This window comes from Schistocerca cancellata, chromosome 6 (genome assembly GCF_023864275.1).
Source record: "Schistocerca cancellata isolate TAMUIC-IGC-003103 chromosome 6, iqSchCanc2.1, whole genome shotgun sequence".
In the NCBI taxonomy this organism is placed as follows: Eukaryota; Metazoa; Arthropoda; class Insecta; order Orthoptera; family Acrididae; genus Schistocerca; species Schistocerca cancellata.
In genome coordinates, this window is record NC_064631.1 from 146,399,375 (window position 1) to 146,414,987 (window position 15,613).

The 15,613-nt window shown below is 44.6% G+C and overlaps 1 protein-coding gene across 1 annotated transcript in view; it reads right to left on the reverse strand.

Annotated features, from left to right (window-relative positions):
- The window catches only part of LOC126191508 (cytochrome P450 6k1-like), a 121,791-nt gene that overhangs the window by 20,528 nt on the left and 85,650 nt on the right, over positions 1-15,613 (reverse strand). The window contains exons 5-6 of the mRNA XM_049932403.1: positions 8,203-8,393; positions 2,513-2,734 (exon numbers count right to left, since the gene is read on the reverse strand). Of these exons, the coding sequence (XP_049788360.1) occupies positions 2,513-2,734; positions 8,203-8,393 (413 nt within the window). The remainder of the gene's footprint in view (positions 1-2,512; positions 2,735-8,202; positions 8,394-15,613) is intronic.

Sequence of the window (15,613 nt, forward strand, 5' to 3'; positions counted from 1 at the left end):
GACCGGAAACTACCCTGGGGGACCACATTCAACACGTGACCAACAAAGCAAACGCGAGGCTCACACAAGTCTACCCTATGCTTAACAGGCGTAGCACACTGAATAGGAGGGTGTCCAGGTCCATGTACACCACACTTATCAGACCTCTGATGACGTATGCTGCTCCTGTCTGGGGATACGCTGCGCCCGCACGCCTGCGCCGTCTGCAGCTCACACAGAACAAAGTACCCAGAATCATAAGCAACGCTCCGTGCTACACACGCAGCGGGGACATTCACCGGGAATATCGGCTAGATACCATCTTGCAGGTATTCCGAAACCTCTCCACACGACTGTACAGAAACACGAGACACTCGCGTAACCCGTTTATCCTTTCTCTAGGTAACTACGACCACAACCATATATGGAAACATAATAGACCAAAGACACTATTAGCAAGAAGCTAAACATCTCTGGTCCAGAGCACGCCAACACGACAGTACTGGCGAGCCCCTGCAACACAGCTACTACCGGTAACCCCAGATGCTCGACCCGCCGAAAAACAGGCAACTGCAGGGAAACCGTACTGTACACAGCACGCAAACCATCCCCCCCCCCCCCCCGCCCCCTACACTGTGAGCTCATCTATGACCGATCGCCGACTAATGTATGACGACCTTGAACTGTTACAAGGACGCAGCATCTGCAGCAGGCTCTACAACGATCACCTGCAACGATAAAGGTAACGATGCACTGTCGCAGCTAGCAAATCGCTACTGCCCTTACTACCCGTCCTACCGTCGCAGAGGATTTTTTCCCTTGGCGCTTGCCTAGGCACTTTTTTCAAATGGTTCAAATGGCTCTGAGCACTATGGGACTTAACATCTGTGGTCATCAGTCCCATAGAACTTAGAACTACTTAAACGTAACTAACCTAAGGACATCACAAACATCCATACCCGAGGCAGGATTCGAACCTGCGACCGTAGCAGTCGCGCGGTTCCGGACTGGGCGCCTAGAACCGCTAGACGACCGCGGCCGGCCGCACTTTTTTCCCTCTGCCCTTACAAACCGCTACCCTTCGATCGTTTTCGTCCACTTTCTGTCTCCTGATGGACCATGTCAGTGAGTAATCCTACCCAGACGCATGGAAAACATCACAGCCTGCATCTTGTGACTCACGATTTGAAAACTAACATGTTATACGGAGGTGACAGTAGAACTTTTGGTTTCGTCACCACGTTGGTGTGGGCGTGCAGGGGCCCCATCCTTTAGGGGCCTCCAGACATGCAGACACTTCATTAAGAGTGTCCCCAGAAGGATAAGCGTGGACACACCTCATATTAATGTCCTCTAAAAGATACCGTGATACATTTGATCAGGTAGTGTACACCTCATGTATTAATTAGTTCATAAACAATCTCAAACTGAAACTTTCTGGCAGATTAAAATTGTGTACCAGACTGAGACTTGAACTCGGTATCTATGCCTTTCGTGAGTAAGTACTCTACCGATTGAGCTACCCAAGCATGATTTACGACCCGTCCTCAACACTTTATTTTCGCTAGTACCTCACCTCCTACCTTCCAAACATCACAGAAGATTTCCTGTGAACCTTGCACGATTAACACTCCTGAAAGAAAGGATATTGCAGAGACTTAGCTTGGCCACGGCATGGGTGATGTTTCCAGAGTAAAATTTTCAAAAAATGGCTCTGAGCACTATGGGAATTAACTTCTGAGGTCATCAGTTCCCTAGAACTACTTAAACCTAACAGCGCCTAAAATTTTCACTCAGCAGCGGAGCGTGTGCTGATACGAAACTTCTTGGCAGATTAAAACTGTATGCCGGACCGTGACTTGAGTTCGAGACCTCTGTCTTTCGCAGGCAAATTCTCTACCGAGTGAGCCACCCAAGCAAGACTTAGCCCGCCAGTACTGCCCAAGTCTGGAAGGTAATAGGTGAGTTACTGCCGGAAGTAAAGCTTTGGGGACGACTCGTGGGTCAGTCATTAGAGCACTTTCCCACGGAAGGCAAAGGTCCCGAGTTCGAGTCTCGGTCTGCCACTCAGTTTCAATCTACCAGGAAGTTTCATGTCAGAGTACACTCCACTACAGAGTGTAAATTTAATTCTGGAAAACCTCTGATGGTTGCAACATGTGGAATTAAAATCGCAGATGCGACTACAGTCACCTAAGCGCCGAATATTCCACTTCTTACGACTCCCCTTCCTTTTTTTCATCGCAAGAGCACAAATAGGCGCTAAAGCATAATGAACGTAACGGAAACGGGCCGGACATTTTCTTGATGGCTTTAAGTTAAGTGCGACAACGTTACTTCCGGCATGACATTGACTAACTTTACTTATAGAAACCCTCGTTTTTCTATTGGTAGCAGAAACAATGGAACAAAGCGACTTCATAATCTGCCACAATAGGAGTCTGCGATACCTATGTTGACAACACTGATGGAATGATTCGCTTACACTTACATTATCTTTAATTGTAACTAACTAATGAAAGAAAATCCATACCTGCAACAACTTTATCGAGGTAGTGCATATTGTTCACTGCTTCATAAGTGACTTCGCCTTTGTTTGACTTCAGAACAGAGTCAATCTCCTCCTGCACACGTGACTGGATGTCTGGGTTGAAGGCCAGTTCGTGCAGGGCAAAGCTCACGGTGGATGACGAGGTCTCGAAACCCGCGATGAAGAACACAAATGCCTGGGCAGCGATGTCATCGATCGATAGTCCTTAAAAAATTCAGAAAATGTATTACTTCCACTAATCATACAAATGCACTTGCAAGTGAATACATCTAAACATATTCAGCTATGGCTTGATCTCCAACGCAACAAGTCCTTTTCAGTGAGAAATGAAGCGTCTCGAGGGTTGTACATTGGCAGTTCGCGATACTTAAAGTCTTTCTGGTTCGTGCTACATTAGAAACTCTTCCGGACTGCATTGTAACACCCCACCCGTCACTTATCTGGTTTTGCTGTGTGTTCACCCCAGGTAATTGACTAACAGATCAACAGAGAGTGCAAAACTGCCGCAATATCGGATAACGCAAAGAAAGTAATAAGGCCCTGTGACTCATGATTGAACTGCGGTGGCAGTGTTGACATTAATTGATTCAGACTTGATCCCTTTTAATTAAAAAAGGGTGGACATTGATGTTATATTCAGCTATTGAACATCAGATGAAAAAGGTTGAACATAAAATTAATTAAGGAAGTGAGTTGGGGTTTCAACTACTCGATTGAAAACAGATGCAGTCGATTAGCACATATTTATTTTAAGTCACGACCTTCAATCATCACATTACATGGCTCTCCTAACAGGCAGTGGTAATAAATTGCGTTTGCGTGGAGTAAAGCGCAATAAATCAAAAGTAATTCCTATCCACTGACCCAGGCGTAATGCGAAGTGCAAGAAGAATTCTACAGTACACAGCCCATGAAACCCTCGTGGAAACTTTGCCGACGTGATCCAACAAATTAATCAGTGGCCGGAGCGGGCGCAATATCACCGAATACAGCGTGGCGGAGCGGCGTCGTTGTGTGGACGTCAGCCGACCTCGTGGTGCTGCAAGGCTGCGCTCGTCTATTCACTCCTAGCTATCTTGCTCAGTACATAGCTGAACCAAAACTTTCTATCTCCAAGCTCAATCGTTCCATTTGCTAAGTCCTAAACTGCAGAGATGCTCACTCTCTCTCAGGCAAGCTGAGTAAAGAACGCCACGTCCGCACTCTAGGTAAGCTCTACGGAGACTTCTGCCAGTCCCCTCCAGCAAAATCACTTACGCCAATTGCAGCGCAAGTCGCGTTAATTATGCGTCGCTTCCCAGCGCCGACCAATGCCTGCTCTGGGAAGTGAACAAATTCCCACAAAATTTCCCTTCCTCTCAACTTCTGCTATTTAGCTGCTCCCAGGCCACCCATCAAGGTTAGCGTCTGCACAAACACCAAGTTTTCCGGAATTCTGACTCCCAGGAGAGTACTTCAAATTCTTTGGTCCTACATTCCCATTGGAGGCTGGCGTATTTCCTTCTGTCGCTCTTCACCTGATTTACTTCAGACTCTGCGGACCGTGAATTCAGCGTGAAGTTGCTATAGTCACGAACACGCATATTTTGACCTCTGTTGACCGCTCCATCGTAGCTTTGCCGGCTTTCTCGCGTGTTTCCCTGAAAACGGGACAACGGACATTTATCAACAGGCATACAAGTTCTCCGTCTGTTTCCCAGTACATCAGTATGGGGTCGGGGTCAACCACCCACTCAGTGTAACTCATCTTAAAGCGGCTGGAGACCGCGCACCGTTACCTCTTTCTCAGAGCCTGAGCCGCCCTAAGCTGCCTATTGTCGCTTCCCTTAGCCGCTCCCCTGGCCGGCCACAGTTAACTCTAAGTACAGTAAATCGACTCATTTCCAAAAAGTCTTCATGTCGTGCGAATTACTTTAAAACCATCACCCGACATTAGTTATTCCACTACGTCCATACTATACCCTCTACAAGATGCATTGTGCCTTGTCAGTCATTTTGTTCAGTCTTAATGTTCGCTCAACGTGAGTTAGGTGATCCTTAATGACTTCATGTAAGGGGCATAGTTCTAACTACCAATGTCATTAACATTCCTTTCGTGTATGTTTTAGAAGTGTAATACGTTTTGTTAAATTCTGCAGCATTCAGACTGAAATGTTACTTTTACACTCTAATTGTTTTCTCCTCCAACAGTAAATATATATTACATCAGTATCTGAGGGAAATTTGAAGCGTATTGACAGCAAATGTAAGTAAATGCGGATCAGTAGGAAGATCAAACATGTAATGTTCGGGTACCGTACTACTAGTGTCCTGCTTGACACAGTCAAATCGTTCAAATATCCAGGTGCAACCTTGCAAAGCGACATGAGGTGGAATGAGCATATGAGAACTGTGGTAGGGAAGGCGAATGGTCGACTTCGGTTTATTGGGAGAACTTAGGAAAAAGTCGTTCACTTGTAAAGGAGACTGCATATAGGACGTTGGTGCGACCTATTCTTGAGTACTGATCGAGTGTTTGGAATCCGTACCACGTCCGATTGAAGGGAGAGTTTGAAGCAATTCTCAGGGAAGCTGGTAGATTTGTTACCGATAGCTTCGAACAATACGATTTGGAGATGCTTCGGGAGCTCAAATGAGAATCCCTGAAAGGAATGCAACTTCCATTTCGAGAAGCGTTACTGAGAAAATTCAGAGAACCGGCATTTGTAGCTGAACGCAAAATGATTCTACTGCCGCCAATTTACACTGCTCCTAAGGACTACGAAGATAAGATACCCTCCACCACGCACCGTACGGTAGCTTGCGGAGTGTCGATGTAGATGTACAATGATTGCAGCAGAGCTGGTATATGACATGGCTACTTTCACAGGGACCCAGCCTGTGTCATGGTAGGACTAGCCTGTGACAGGACTGGAATAGGAATTGCTGGGTGGGTGGATTGGGCAAGTCTTGGACTTGGGTCTTCCTCAGGGATATGATCCTTCCGGCGAAAATTGGGATTGGGAGTGGCGTAGGGATGGCCTTGATGATGTGGCGTTTGGGTGGGCGATGGAACAGCTTTAGGAGTGGTAGGAAGGATCTTGGGTAGGATTTCCCTCCTTTCAGGCATTATAATAGTTCAAAAATGGTTCAAATGGCTCTGAGTACTATGCGAGTTAACTTCTGAGGTCATCCGTCGCCTAGAACTTAGAACTAATTAAACCTAACTAACCTAAGGACATCACACACATCCATGCCTGAGGCAGGATTCGAACCTTCTACCGTAGCGGTCGCCTGGTTCCAGACTGTAGCGTCTAGAACCGCACGGCCACTCCGGCCGGCTTATAATAGTTAATCAGAGCTGTGACGAAGGATGTAGCTCAGTTCTTCCACGCCGGGCTGGTACTGGGTGACGAAGGGGCGGTCATGTGTATGTGAGGTGTGCTTGCTTGTGTGAATGAATGAGTGTGAGTATCTATTTTTTTTTCCTGACGAAGGTTGTGGCCGAAAGCTAATGTGTACGTATCTTTTAACTGTAACTGTCTGCAACTTAACCTGTCGTCTTTACGGTAAGTACCCATCTATTTTTGCCTTACATTGTATGTAAATTTTCCACCATTTTACAGTAATGTTTTGATCAGCCAGACTGTAATAGTGAGCTAATTTCAGCAATAGTGTATACCGTATATCATGAAGAATAATCTGGTGGTAACACCTGATTTGATGCAAGAGATGACCCCATAGTATTAACACGTTGCCTGCCACGAGCCCGAATGCAGCCACAGCAGAAACGGCACCCGTGACACTGTGGCCTGGCCTGGAGGTGAAACATCGATCACTGCGTGTTGCAAGAAGTCCATGACTAAGGAATTTCTTGCGAGCGCACTCGAGCAGATGTAATTTCGATGGATTGCTCACGCGCTGCCTGCGATATGTAAGCTATATGAGAATCTCAGACCAGAGAACAGTGTTGGGTGCAGTAAGAGCAGTGTCAGTAGCAATAGGAGTAAGTACAGGGTTATTACAAATGATTGAAGCGATTTCACAGCTCTACAATAACTTTATTATTTGAGATATTTTCACAATGCTTTGCACACACATACAAAAACTCAAAAAGTTTTTTTAGGCATTCACAAACGTCCGATATGTGCCCCTTTAGTGATTCGGCAGATATCAAGCCGATAATCAAGTTCCTCTCACACTCGGCGCAGCAGGTCCCCATCAACGAGTTCGAAAGCATTGTTGATGCGAGCTCGCAGTTCTGGCACGTTTCTTGGTAGATGAGGTTTAAACACTGAATCTTTCACATCACTACGCGTGAAACTTGCCCGCACGCGTTCAACCGTTTCTTCGCTCACTGCAGGCCGACCCATTGATTTCCCCTTACAGAGGCATCCAGAAGCTTTAAACTGCGCATACCATCGCCGAATGGAGTTAGCAGTTGGTGGATCTTTGTTGAACTTCGTCCTGAAGTGTCGTTATACTGTTATGACTGACTGATGTGAGTGCATTTCAAGCACGAGATACGCTTTCTCGGCTCCTGTCGCCATTTTGTCTCACTGCGCTCTCGAACGCTCTGGCGGCATAAACCTGAAGTGCGGCTTCAGTCGAACAAAACTTTATGAGTTTTTCTACGTATCTGTAGTGTGTCGTGACCTTATGTCAATGAATGGAGCTACGGTGAATTTATGAAATCGCTTCAATCATTTGTAATAGCCCTGTAGTAGCTAGCAGTCGTGTGTATGGAGTTGGCTGGGCCGGTCGTGGGGAGCGATGGCGGGGCCAGAGCGATGTAGTATAAGGTAAAAGCAGCGCGCGCTTATGTAGTTTGTTACAATAAAATTTGTACTGTTGTTATATCAAGTCCCATGTAAATGTTTCAAAAAAAATCTTTTAATAATAATCATTTTTATAAAATTAACTGTCAGACAATCATTCATCTGAATTTAAAGTAATTACTAATTTCTGCAATCCATGGTCATCCCGATTATCGTAAAGAAAAATCAAAATGGTTCAGATGGCTCTGAGCACTATGGGACTTAACATCTTTGGTCATCAGTCCCCTAGAACTTAGAACTACTTAAACCTAACTAACCTAAGGACATCACACAACACCCAGTCATCACGAGGCAGAGAAAATCCCTGACGCCGCCGGGAATCGAACCCGGAAACCCGGGCGCGGGAAGCGAGAACGCTACCGCACGACCACGGGCTGCGGACAAGAAAAATCAGTCGTTTCCTGTTATACGTGACAAACATGGCGGCCAGCATTGCACTGGGCTGTGCCTGAAAAATTTCTTATAGGAGCAGATATATACGCGTTATCCGGCGACTTCACTGAGGTAAGGTTTTTCAATTTGTTCAGAATGATCTTTCAGGGCCATGACGCAGCACTGCTGATGCCCAAATTTACCAGTTTTTATTCACGGTCAGTTAATTATTGAAAGCTTATATGTGAGCCACAATTTTATTGAGAGATTAGTCACATTTTATTACTGGTAGGTTACGGAATAATAAACTGTTGGGAGGTTACACTACATGTGAATGCTATACATATTATTACTGTTGGGAAGTTACAATGTGGGGCAGTCAGTGTGTTAAAATAAAATAAATGGATGAATGTAGAGAGCGCAGTTGTAGCAGTGAAATCAATGCTGCCTGAATTATTAAAACAAACAGCGACGTTCACTCACTCCAGTTGTCCTCCTCCTCGTTCTCCTTGTGATGACCGCTCTTGTCACTGTCGACGCAGCCCTTGTTCTTGAGCTGGATCAGCAGGTGCATGAAGTCGTTCCTCGTTATGCCGTTATCTTCCCTGTGCTTCACAGTGTCTCTCACCATACCACGAAAGTACTGCGAGACGGCCGACGCGTTACTTCTTATCCTGGAATAACAGAAATGTTCATCTCAGCAATGGCGGCTGAGGACTTCCGACATAAGACATCAGCCTCATTCTGCCAACGATCTCGTCAAAAAGTGCGGACGAGCGGACAGATGTTCAGGGCAGTCTCTCTCTGGGGTGGGAAACTGCCAGTAAATGGCGGAAGAATCAGCAATTATCAACGGCATGAGGATGCAGAAGGCAGTGGAAACCATTGCATTACAGACACATAGCATGCATCCACAGGACCTGCGTCCTGTAATTGAAAAACTGTCATGGTGATCTCTCCATTCATCTTGGTGAATTCTGCTCATAATTTTTTCGAGAGTGTTCCAGATTTTTTCGACATTTTCGGTGTTTTTCTTATTTTCGATGTTGGTGGGGGCATGTGCATTGATGAGTGTCGATTGTTGATGGGTGTGATATCTTTGTCAGGGCTGATGATAGATCTGTGTTCGAGAAATGCCATGCCGAAGGTTGGTGCGCATTTCGCTACCTTTAGTTGCGTTTTGCTCTTGAAGATGCGATGGTTTCCTTAATGCAAGGTTTCATTGTCATGGTGATCTCTCCATTCATCTTGGTGAATTCTGCTCATAATTTTTTCGAGAGTGTTCCAGATTTTTTCGACATTTTCGGTGTTTTTCTTATTTTCGATGTTGGTGGGGGCATGTGCATTGATGAGTGTCGATTGTTGATGGGTGTGATATCTTTGTCAGGGCTGATGATAGATCTGTGTTCGAGAAATGCCATGCCGAAGGTTGGTGCGCATTTCGCTACCTTTAGTTGCGTTTTGCTCTTGAAGATGCGATGGTTTCCTTAATGCAAGGTTTCATTGTCAGATAGTCGTGGTTCTTGAAGAGCATGAGTGAGAATTTTTTGTCGCTCGTTTTCTTACGTGAGATTATTTAGGTTTCGTGTTTGGGTCAATGTATCGATGTTTAGTTTTCAACTGCATGTTTTCTGCTTGTAGGGAAATTTACCAGACATCTCCGATATTCTCAGCCGTGCTAGCCTGGACTCCCCAGAATCCGAAAATCCAGCTGACAGCTGTCGACGGGCGGGTTGTGTACCACCTGGTGCTTCACAGTTCATGTTTGCTTGTGTTTCATTGCTTTGTCCTGGGTGATACCAGGACCAGACAAGGCCAGAGGGTGTTGAAGCAGTTTGAAGCAAACATTTTCAGCCGAGCTCATTGAGCTAACAGACGGTGACCAGAGTACCGGTGATTTTCACTCAGACGTGTCTGGATTTTGGGTTCAACGGATTGAGTAGCCGTTCAGGATTGTGTTAGTATTTGGTTCACTCCAAGTATTTGATTTCCTCGGTACCACCCCATATGTGGGAGGCTTTCCCTTATCCGCCACACGGGTTTATTATTATTATTATCATTATATCATCAGCAAATCCGATGTGGTGTATCTTCCCACCACTGAAATAGATGTGTATTGTTCGATTCAATATTTCCATCACATAAATATGCGTTATAACTACGTTACATTGCTGCTAGTAGACATATTTCTCACTTTTTCTTAGACAGTTGCTAAATGTTACTCCACCAAAGGAATTATGTACGCAGCATTGTTGCAATACAGACGTTAAAATTATCCGATTTCTGTAATTTCATTTCGATACCAGATCGTTCTAATCGGATTCAACCAGTCAGTCTTTATGTGGATATCCGACTACGGCTTACATCATATGATAGATTGGGTAAACCACATTATTAATCGGACTGTTGGATCTAGATCACTTATCTATGACAAGGCCTGAATTCGTAAACTCTATGGAAAATACTAATAGAATGTGCTTATTACAAATAAGTTATTTAAATATAAATATGTGAAGTATCGAGGTGACAGTTTATATACAGGAGCAGAGCCCCATCCATCATAGCAGAGCAGAGCAAGATTAGTTTCAGGGCCAAGAGAGAATATAGCTGTTGCCGTTTGTTCCACGATCACCGAAGATCAACCAGATATTGAATATGTGGGCATAGGTAACAAGGTCACTACCATGTGGACCTACAAATGCAAGCGACCTTTGGACGAATATATCAAACGTTTGGTGGGAACTAAACCATCACACTACACTATCGACGACTTGATGAAATCAATGCCCCTACGCCTTCGAGAAATCTTACATAATGATGGTGGGTGGGTTGGTTACTAAAAGTATACTCGTCCACAAAACCCATGTGGACAGTTATCTGACAATCGGTCAAGTTTTGCTTTGTCGCAGCTCTTTAGCATACAAGTCCATTTACTTTCAGTCTCCACCTTACAGTTCTTGCAAAGCAGGGTAATTGAAAAATCTCGTTCACTGGTCGCCAACTGAGGAATTTATTGGTGCATGTGTTGTTCAACACACAGTAGTCGTCAACCTCACTGGAATCAATGACTGTGTGTGTTCGTGTGTGTGTGTGTTTTCGTGTTCACGCACAATCTGAATATTATTAACATCAGAGAGACAACCAATAAATATTGCATCAAATATGACTGTAAAGTATTATAATGCGATGGGAAGCTACAAACTGAATTTTTACACAACCCACGTCGTGCATATTACGTTAAGTAAGTAAGATGTATTAACTCCATAATATCGTTAGGAGAGACAGTGCGCTCTTGTCGCGGATCGCGACAAGTGCAGCGATTAACAGTGCCCGATTTGTTTATGTTGGCTGAGCGTGGACACTGCAGCAACGCTTCGCCATAAACAGAAAGAATGATAATAATAATAATAAAACCGTGTGGCGTGTAAGGGAAAGCCTCCCACATATGGGGTGGTACCGAGGAAATCAAATACTTGGAGTGAACCAAATACTAACACAATCCTGAACGGCTACTCAATCCGTTGAACCCAAAATCCAGACACGTCTGAGTGAAAATCACCGGTACTCTGGTCACCGTCTGTTAGCTCAATGAGCTCGGCTGAAAATGTTTGCTGCAAAAGGCTTCAACACCCTCTGGCCTTGTCTGGTCCTGGTATCACCCAGGACAAAGCAATGAAACACAAGCAAACATGAACTGTGAAGCACCAGGTGGTACACGACCAGCCCGTCGACAGCTGTCAGCTGGATTTTCGGATTCTGGGGAGTCCAGGCTAGCACGGCAGAGAATATCGGAGATCTCTGGTAAATTTCCCTACAAGCAGAAAACATGCAGTTGAAAACTAAACATCGATACATTGACCCAAACACGAAAACTAAATAATCTCATGTAAGAAACCGACCGACAAAAAATTCTCACCCATGCTCTTCAAGAACCACGACTAACTGACAATGAAACCTTGCATTACGGAAACCATCGCATCTTCAAGATCAAAACACAACAAAAGGTAGCGAAATGCGCACCAACCTTCGGCATGGCATTTCTCGAACACAGATCTATCATCAGCCCTGTCAAAGATATCACACCCATCAACAATCGACTTATAACTACACTTACACCAACGGCACACGTCTGACTGACATATGCCAACAATTCAACCTCAAAATGATGCCTACCCACTTTAGGAAGAAACCAGTTCTCAAGTAACGTGCTTGGCTACCAGGTGCAAGCTGCCTTCGTTCGCCTTTCGAGACTCGCTGAAAGCCAGATTTTTAATTATTTTGTAACAAAGCTAAGAGGAGGCAGATACAAACTCAATAAGGGAATCGTAGGACAACGTTCGCGCAAAATTCGTCTTGCTACTTCTAGTAACCCTTAGTGTCAGAGCGAAAACCTTACGGTACTGAAAAATTCACAATGCCAGTTTTGTTTTCTGCCGACATATTTATTGTTATTGTGAATACATAATTTTATCTATGGACTGCCACATTTTCATAATACTTGCGAATGGTACAGGACATGAAGTAAATACAGACCTTTTCGAAGTCAGAAGTCGGTATTATCCTACTAATTCGTGTTGAAATAGGCTCAATCGTCTTACAGATACTTAATGCTTTATTAAGATAGACTGCCCTCGTGATGTTTCTGTAGTAATCTGAATTTAATTTGTGTTAGTACAGTGAATATTTTAATTGCGCTTTCCATTCGTTTACTGAAAGCAACAGTAATAATCAAAGAGAAATTAATCAGCAGCAGAATTTTCTTTCACGATATCTGTAACAATCTGACGATGCTAAAGTAGTTTACAAATTCTACGCCCGTAGAAACCTACTTGTTTTAACGTTGTCATTAAACCAGTGTAGTTTGGAGAGTACTTTCGTCTAGAAATGAACTGCCTTGACGGTTGATCGATCAAGAGCGGGAAAGGTAAAATTTTACGAGTATATGCCGAGAGAGACAAGTGCTTGAGAGAGGACTTCCCTACCAATACAAGTGCCTGAGAGACGACTTTTCTATCAATCTCCTGGATACTTTTGTTTCTCAAATCAACAGAGTGCGTTATCATGCAGTAGCACAGGTGATGTAGTTTTGTCGGTCGATTTACTTACCAAAAAAATGGTTCAAATGGCTCTGAGCACTATGGGACTTAACATCTATGGTCATCAGTCCCCTAGAACTTAGAACTACTTAAACCTAACTAACCTAAGGACAGCACACAACACCCAGCCATCACGAGGCAGAGAAAATCCCTGACGCCGCCGGGAATCGAACCCGGGAACCCGGGCGTGGGAAGCGAGAACGCTACCGCACGACCACGAGATGCGGGCATTTACTTACACTGCGATCTAAAGGTGTCTCAGTTGTTGGCAACAAATTCCAGTTGTGATGCACACACCCCTTGGGGCAGAATTCGTAGCCGAAAACACTTTATTTGGAGCTATCAGATGTAAAATATTATGTTCACTCTACCCTTTGCTCGTGTTTGTCTTTTGGTGGGGCTCACCCTTTCATTTCTTCTTAGGACGTTAACGATAAAGGCATCATAACTCGTTACCAGTAACAGTACTGCATAGGAATACTCAATGAGCGACCTGGTGACGTTCAGTAACAGTCACTCCATTGATTTTTGTTGTTTCGAATTAGAGCATGCAGTACTCCTACACCAGACGTCTGAACTTTGCCTGTTGAATGCAAATGTCGCATGATGGTTTAATGATAATCCAACACATATATCAGTAGTCGAGACTTCCTTAATGTGGAAAATCATTCATGCCAGAACGATCTTTGTTGAAAGAAGAATATCCTTTTCTGGCGTATTTTTCTCGAAAGCACTCGCTCCACACACAGTTCAAATCTTTCTAGCTGCCTCCTCTGCATTCACCCCTCTGTTATACAAAAGTAAATATTGTGCTGCAGATGTTACACCTTTCTCCACTTGTGACTCAAATTTACAGTGCTTAACCGTAGTTGATGATTTTCAGGTATGCAAAATCCAATGCTTAACTGTAAGATGGTAACTAGAACTTCAAATTCGAAAACTACAGCTGATACGCACACTGACAGCGTCGCACCGCGTTCACCTGGGCGGCGCCGGATTTCAGGCGGCGGGTGGCGTCTGACCGGTGGCCGGTAGCCGCTGCAGCGCGAGGAAACGCTCGAGCGTAAGCTGTTCTGATCGCGACGCAGCCACGAACTGTCCTGCGGAATTGTTTCTGGAAGTACTTATTGCTCTTGGGTACAATGTGAAGCGAATTATCTTCGACGTTCAATCAGACTCGTAACTTTAGACAAGGAAAAAAAAAACAGGGAACTGTAAGTTTAGAACTTAGAATGCACGACGATTACCACTACACCACAGGCTCACACAAGCCAACAACATCTCGGATGTAGACAACACGTCCTCCTGACACTTCCGCATAGTACAGTGTTGCCAGATTGTGCAGATGTTGTCAGGGGCCGTCAGTTTTATTGGCCACCTTAAGTGAATGACTCGGACTTAGTCTCTGTGGCGGCCGGCCGGCGGTCAGTTTTTATGTCTAAAACTGTAAGATATGTACAAGAAACAAGAGGAGAAATTCTGTAAATTTGTGGTAAGTTCCTATGGGACCAAACTGCTGAGGTAATCGGCCCCTAGGCTTACATGCTACTTAATGTAACTTAGGACAACACACGCACCCACGCACGAGGGAGGACTCGAACCTCGACATGGAGAGTTGCGCGAACCGTGGCAACGGGCCCTAGACCGCACAGCTACCCCATAAGGCAACCAAGAGGGGAGAAAGAAGAGTGAAAGACCAAGAAGGAAGTGCACGGATTAAAAAGTGTGTAAGACAGGAATGTAATGTTTCGCCTCTACTGTTCAATCTATCTGTCGAATAAGCAATGACGGAAATAATAGGGTTCAAGAATGAGACTGAAATTGATAGTGAAAGGACATCAGTGTTAAGATTCGCTGGTGGCATTTATATCCTCAGTCGAAGTGAAGACTACAAGAGCTATTGAATGGAATGAACAGTGTAATGATTACAGAATATGGATTGAGAGTAAACCGAAGAAAGACGAAAGTGCCGGCCGCTGTGACAGAGCAGTTCTAGGCGTTTCAGTCTGCAACCGCGCTGCTGCTACGGTCGCAGGTTCGTATCCTGCCTCGGGCAAAGATGTGTGTGATGTCCTTAGGTTAGTTAGGTTTAAGTAGTTCTAAGTTCTAGGGGGACTGATGACCTCAAATGATAAGTCCCACAGTGCTTAGAGCCATTTGAACCAAAGACGAAAGTAATGAGAAGTAGTAAAAATGAGAACTGCGAGAAAGTTAACATTTTTGGTGGTCACGAGCATGTGAAGTTACGGAATTCTTCTACCCAGGCAGCAAAATAACCCATGATGGACGGAGCAAGGAGGACGTAAAAAAACCGACTAGCACTGGCAAAAAGAGCGTTCCTTGCGAAGAGAAGTCTACTTGTGTCAAACAGAGGCCTTAATTAGAGGAAGAAATTTCCGAGAATTTACGTTTGGAGAACAGCATTGCATGGTAGTGGGACACGGACTGTGAGAAAACCGGAACAGAAGAGAATGGAAGAATTTGAACGTTGAAAATTCGGCGGACTGATAAGATAGAAAATTAGGAGGTTCTGCAGAGGACCGGCGAGGAAAGGAACATAGGGAAAACGCTGACAAGAAGAAGGGACAGGATGACAGGACATCTGTTAAGACATCAGAAAATGACGTTCATGGTTCAAGATGGAGCTGTAGAGGGTAAAAACTGTAGAGGAAGACAGAGAATGGTGTACATGCGGAAAATAATTGAGGACATACGTTGCAAGTGCTGCTCTAAGATGAAAAGGTTGGCACAGGAAAGGAATTCGTGGCGGGCCACATCAAACCAGTCAGAAGAGTGAT